This window comes from Nerophis lumbriciformis, linkage group LG26 (genome assembly GCF_033978685.3).
Source record: "Nerophis lumbriciformis linkage group LG26, RoL_Nlum_v2.1, whole genome shotgun sequence".
Lineage (NCBI taxonomy): Eukaryota > Metazoa > Chordata > Actinopteri > Syngnathiformes > Syngnathidae > Nerophis > Nerophis lumbriciformis.
This window is the reverse complement of record NC_084573.2, coordinates 3,407,308-3,413,307: the sequence shown is the minus strand read 5'-3', so window position 1 is coordinate 3,413,307 and position 6,000 is coordinate 3,407,308. Positions and strand designations below refer to the sequence as shown.

At 31.6% G+C, this 6,000-nt stretch overlaps 1 protein-coding gene across 2 annotated transcripts in view; it reads left to right on the top strand.

The window, feature by feature from the left end:
• The first annotated feature begins 633 nt into the window (after window positions 1–633).
• LOC133624056 (ubiquitin-conjugating enzyme E2 D3-like) overlaps window positions 634–6,000 on the top strand; it is a 34,163-nt gene continuing 28,796 nt past the window's right edge. The window contains exon 1 of one of the 2 annotated variants that reach the window (XM_061987655.2): window positions 634–1,009. In XM_061987655.2, coding sequence (XP_061843639.1) covers window positions 986–1,009 — 24 coding nt within the window. In that variant the 5' untranslated portion in view covers window positions 634–985. The remainder of the gene's footprint in view (window positions 1,010–6,000) is intronic. The other variant, XM_061987654.1, reaches the window with a different exon arrangement.

Below are 6,000 nucleotides of genomic sequence, written 5' to 3'. Positions count from 1 at the left end.
CATGTGTATAATAGACTGTATTTATATTATTCACATGTGAATAATGCTGTATAATACTGTATTTATAATATTCACATGCAAATAATGTTGTATAAAACACTGTATTTATGTTATTCACATGTGTATAATAGACTGTATTTATAGTATTCGCATGTGAATAATGCTGTATAATAGACTGTATTTATATTATTCACATGTGAATAATGCTGTATAATAGACTGTATTTATATTATTCACATGTGAATAATGCTGTATAACAGACTGTATTTATATTATTCACATATGAATAATGCTGTATAATACTGTATTTATATTATTCACATGTGAATAATGCTGTATAATAGACTGTATATTATTCACATGTGAATAATGCTGTATAATAGACTGTATTTATATTATTCACATGTGAATAATGCTGTATAATAGACTGTATTTATATTATTCACATGTGAATAATGTGTATTTCTTCTTGTTATTATAAGAAAGTACTTGATTATCGTTATTGGAATTCTTTTTAAGGGTATATATATTATACTGTTATCAAAATAAAGTTTTGACAAAAAATAATAATAAAAAAAAAGTCACATCCGGGCGGCCAGTCGTCGAGCAGCTGCACCTCCTCCGCGTCATAAAGCCTCGCTCAGACGGACGACCGCTAGTTGGCTAACGACATCGGCAGCAGGAGCTTCGTGGTCCGGCTTTTTCCCACCTGGCACACACATATATCCGCCTCCCCCGAGGGAACGACAACTAGGGGAAGACTACTGAGACGACCCGCTGGTTTGTGCTAGAACTAATAAGAAGAAGAAGAAAACAAACAAGGCGGTTTAAAGGCGCATACGTAATTACTTTAGCTTGTAGGCTAACCGCGCTAGCTCGAGGAGAAAGGCCGTCGAGTTGACACTTTTACGTCCGTTAACCGACGAAGCATCCTGGCACCAGCACGCCTGGCCTTCACCGCGAGGAACCACAACTACAACATAGGATGGCTTTGAAAAGGATTAACAAGGTAAGACCGACATTCGGTTGACATTTAGGCGCTTTGCTCGCTTCCTAGCCCGAGTTAGCTCGCTGGGCTAGCCCGGGAGCTAGCCCAGCGAGCTAGCTGGCTAAGTCGCCCCTAGCGACCCGTACGTCGTAAAACATGTTCGTGTGTCGTAAAACACGTTAGTCGATGTTTCAAAAAAAAAAAAAACGCCAGCAATGTTTAAACGCAGTTAGAACTTAACCCGCGGCGACGTGTCGAAAGTACAAATGTCGGCTAGCGTCGAACTAACAGAAAAGAGGCCCGACGCTTCGCTTACATAAACACTGCGTACATTTCACTATTAACACATCGCTGGTGTTTGGCAAATCTAGCGACGGTCCACGCATGCGCGGTTCCCAGAAAGCGTGAGTCATATTTCAGTGTTTTTGCACGTCAATGGTGAAACATGTCTCTGGTATGTTGTCGTGCGTGTACACTCATAACGAGGACGAACTAACCAAAAAAAGTCGTCCTTTTAAACGTAGAAAAAATGTGTTTACCGAAAAAGCCGGGTGGGGTCAGCTGGCTTTAAAATAGCAGACGGGGCCTAAAAATAAATGGCGTGTGTGTGTGTTTATAAGTCTCAGCTTTCTTTAACGCAGAAGTGTCAAAAGTTATTTTCACTCAGGCCGTTTTATTAGTAAAAAAAACATTTTAAAATAAAATGTCAAAAAAAAAAATGGTAGGTTGAACTAATTTCACCTCAAAATTGAGTGTATATTAATGTTAGTGCTGTTTTTATGGTATTTTAAAAAAGGCAGCTCAGTTGCCAGAATTTTACTGTAAAATTTTCATTAGTTTTTTTTACAGTAAATAAAAAAACTGCAATTTTACAGTAACATTTTGGCACCTGAGCTGCCAGGTTTTTTTTTTAAGTTTTTTTTTAAGTTTTTTACCGCAAACCAATAATTGTAGATTTTTCAGTGTATTACTGTAAATGCCAAAACTGCACCACTGTTTATTACAGTAAAAAGTTTTTATAAAAAAAAAAAAAAGCAGCTCAGTTGCCAGAGTGTTACTGTAAAATTTTCATTAGTTTTTTTACAGTAAATAAAAAAAACTGCAATTTTACAGTAACATTTTGGCACCTGAGCTGCCAGTTTTTTTTTTTAGTTTTTTCTTCTTTTTTTTCACCGCAATCAACTGGATTTTTCAGTGTACAGTAAAAAGTGTTTATTGAAAAAAAAAAAGCAGCTCAGTTGCCAGAATTTTACTGTAAAATGTTCATTACTTTTTTTTTTACAGTAAATAAAAAAAACTGCAATTTTACAGTAACATTTTGGCACCTGAGCTGCCAGGTTTTTTTTAAAGTTTAGGTTTTTTTTACCGCAAATCAATAACTGTAGATTTTTCAGTGTATTATTGTAAATGTCAAAACGGCACCACTGTTTATTACAGTAAAAAGTTTTTATTAAAAAAAAAGCAGCTCAGTTGCCAGAATTTTACTGTAAAATTGTCATTACTTTTTTTTTACTGTAAATAAAAAAAAATGCAATTTTACAGTAACATTTTGGCACCTGAGCTGCCAGGTTTTTTTTTTAGTTTATTTTTTTTCCACCGCAAACTGTGGATTTTTCAGTGTATTACTGTAAATGCCAAAACGGCACCACTGTTTATTACAGTAAAAAGTTTTTATAAAAAAAAAAAAGCAGCTCAGTTGCCAAAATTTTACTGTAAAATTTTCATTACTTTTTTTTTACTGTAAATAAAAAAAATGCAATTTTACAGTAACATTTTGGCACCTGAGCTGCCAGGTTTTTTTTAGTTTAGTTTTTTTTTTTTACCGCAAATCAATAACTGTAGATTTTTCAGTGTATTACTGTAAATGCCAAAACGGCACCACTGTTTATTACAGTAAAAAGTTTTTATTAAAAAAAAAAAAGCAGCTCAGTTGCCAGAATTTTACTGTCAAATTTTCATTACTTTTTTTTTACTGTAAATAAAAAAAATGCAATTTTACAGTAACATTTTGGCACCTGAGCTGCCAGTTTTTTTTACCGCAAATCAATAACTGTAGATTTTTCAGTGTGTTACTGTAAATGCCAAAACGGCACCACTGTTTATTACAGTAAAAAGTTTTTATTAAAAAAAAAGCAGCTCAGTTGTCAGAATTTTACTGTAAATAAAAGAAACCTGCAATTTTACAGTAACATTTTGGCACCTGAGCTGCCAGTTTGTTTTTTTTACCGCAAATCAATAACTGTAGATTTTTCAGTGTGTTACTGTAAATGCCAAAACGGCACCACTGTTTATTACAGTAAAAAGTTTTTATTAAAAAAAAAGCAGCTCAGTTGTCAGAATTTTACTGTAAAATTTTCATTACTTTTTTTTTTACTGTAAATAAAAGAAACCTGCAATTTTACAGTAACATTTTGGCACCTTAGCTGCCAGGTTTTTTTTAAGTTTAGGTTTTTTTTTACCGCAAATCAATAACTGTAGATTTTTCGGTGTATTACTGTAAATGCCAAAACGGCACCACTGTTTATTACAGTAAAAAGTTTTTATTAAAAAAAAAAAGCAGCTCAGTTGCCAGAATTTTACTGTAAAATTTTCATTACTTTTTTTTACTGTAAATAAAAAAAATGCAATTTTACAGTAACATTTTGGCACCTGAGCTGCCAGGTTTTTTTTAGTTTAGTTTTTTTTTTTTACCGCAAATCAATAACTGTAGATTTTTCAGTGTATTACTGTAAATGCCAAAACGGCACCACTGTTTATTACAGTAAAAAGTTTTTATTAAAAAAAAAAAAGCAGCTCAGTTGCCAGAATTTTACTGTAAAATTGTCATTACTTTTTTTACAGTAAATAAAAAAACTGCAGTTTTACAGTAACATTTTAGCACCTGAGCTGCCAGTTTTTTTTTACCGCAAATCAATAACTGTAGATTTTTCAGTGTGTTACTGTAAATGCCAAAACGGCACCACTGTTTATTACAGTAAAAAGTTTTTATTAAAAAAAAAAGCAGCTCAGTTGTCAGAATTTTACTGTAAAATTGTCATTACTTTTTTTTACTGTAAATTTAAAAAAATGCAATTTTACAGTAACATTTTGGCACCTGAGCTGCCAGGTTTTTTTTTAGTTTCTTTTTTTTCACCGCAATCAACTGTGGATTTTTCAGTGTATTACTGTAAATGCCAAAACTGCACCACTGTTTATTACAGTAAAAAGTTTTTATTAAAAAAAAAAAAGCAGCTCAGTTGCCAGAATTTTACTGTAAAATTTTCATTACTTTTTTTTACTGTAAATAAAAAAAACTGCAATTTTACAGTAACATTTTGGCACCTGAGCTGCCAGGTTTTTTTTTGTTTTTTTTTTCACCGCAAATCAACTGGATTTTTCAGTGTATTACTGTAAATGCCAAAACGGCACCACTGTTTACTACAGTAAAAAGTTTTTATTAAAAAAAAAAGCAGCTCAGTTGCCAGAATTTTACTGTAAAATTGTCATTACTTTTTTTACTGTAAATAAAAAAAAACTGCAATTTTACAGTAACATTTTGGCACCTGAGCTGCCAGGTTTTTGTTTTTTAGTTTTTCTTTTTTTTCACCGCAAATAAACTGTAGATTTTTTAGTGTATTACTGTAAATGCCAAAATGACACCGCCATATTTTACAGTAAAAAAGTAGTTTTTTTATCAATCCACTTTATTTATATAGCACATTTAAAAAACAAAGTTTCCAAAGTGCTGCACAACAATATTAATTTATGTGCAGTTACCATATTTTTTTGACATTTATAATTGCGAATGTTAAAAAAATATGGTAGGTTTATATAATTCCACCTCAAAGTTGAGTGTATATTACTGTCACTGCTGTTTTTATGGTATAAAAAAAGGCAGTTCAGTTGCCAGAATTTTAATGTAAAATTGTCATTATTTTTTTTACTGTAAATTAAAAAAAACTGCAATTTTACAGTAACATTTTGGCACTTGAGCTGCCAGGTTTTATTTTTATTTTTGTTTTTTTTACCGCAAATCAACAACTGTAGATTTTGCAGTGTATTACCGGTACTGTAAATGCCAAAACGACACCACAATATTTTACAATAAAAAAGTAGTTTAAAAAAAATAATAATTTAGAGAAAAATGCTGTAAAAACCATAGTACATTTCACAATTTTCCCATGAAATCTATTGCAACTTTTAAATTGCGTAATTTGATGGATAACTTGCTTTGACAGGTGTCAAAGTTGTTTTCACTGAGGCCATCTTATTAGTAAAAAAATGTTTACACTAAAATGTCAAAATATGGTAGGCTGAAATAATTTCACCTCAAAATTGGATGTATGTTAGTTATTGCTGTTTATATGGTATAAAAAAGGCAGCTCAGTTGCCAGAATTTTACTGTAAAATTTACATTAGTTTTTTTTTACTGTAAATAAAAAACTGCAATTTTACAGTAACATTGTGGCACTTGAGCTGCCAGGTTTTTTTTTTTTTTGTTTTTTTTTACCGCAAATCAACAACTGTAGATTTTTCCATGTATTACTGTAAATGCCAAAACGGCACCACAGTATTTTACAGTAAAAAAAAAAGTACTGTTTTTTAAAAATAATTTAGAGTACAATGCTGTAAAAACCATAGTAAATTTAAAAATTTTCCCATGAAATCTATTGCTATTTGTAAATTGCGCGATTTGATGGATAACTTGCTTTGACAGCTGTCAAAGTCGTTTTTACTGAGGGCCATATCAGTTATGTTTGGCCCCAGAGGGCCGCTTCTAACAGCGAATACTATTATCAAAATGTAGTGTATATTACTGTAAATAGAAAAACAGTTCTGCTGTTTTTATGGTTAAAAAAAGGCAGCTCAATTGCCAGAATTTTACTGTAAAATGTACATTTGTTTTTTTTTACTGTAAATTTAAAAAAAATGCAATTTTACAGTAAACTGTTGCCACCTGAGTTGCCTGTTTTTTGTTTTTTTACTGCAAATCAGCAACTGTAGATTTTTTGGTGTATTACTGTAAAGGCCAA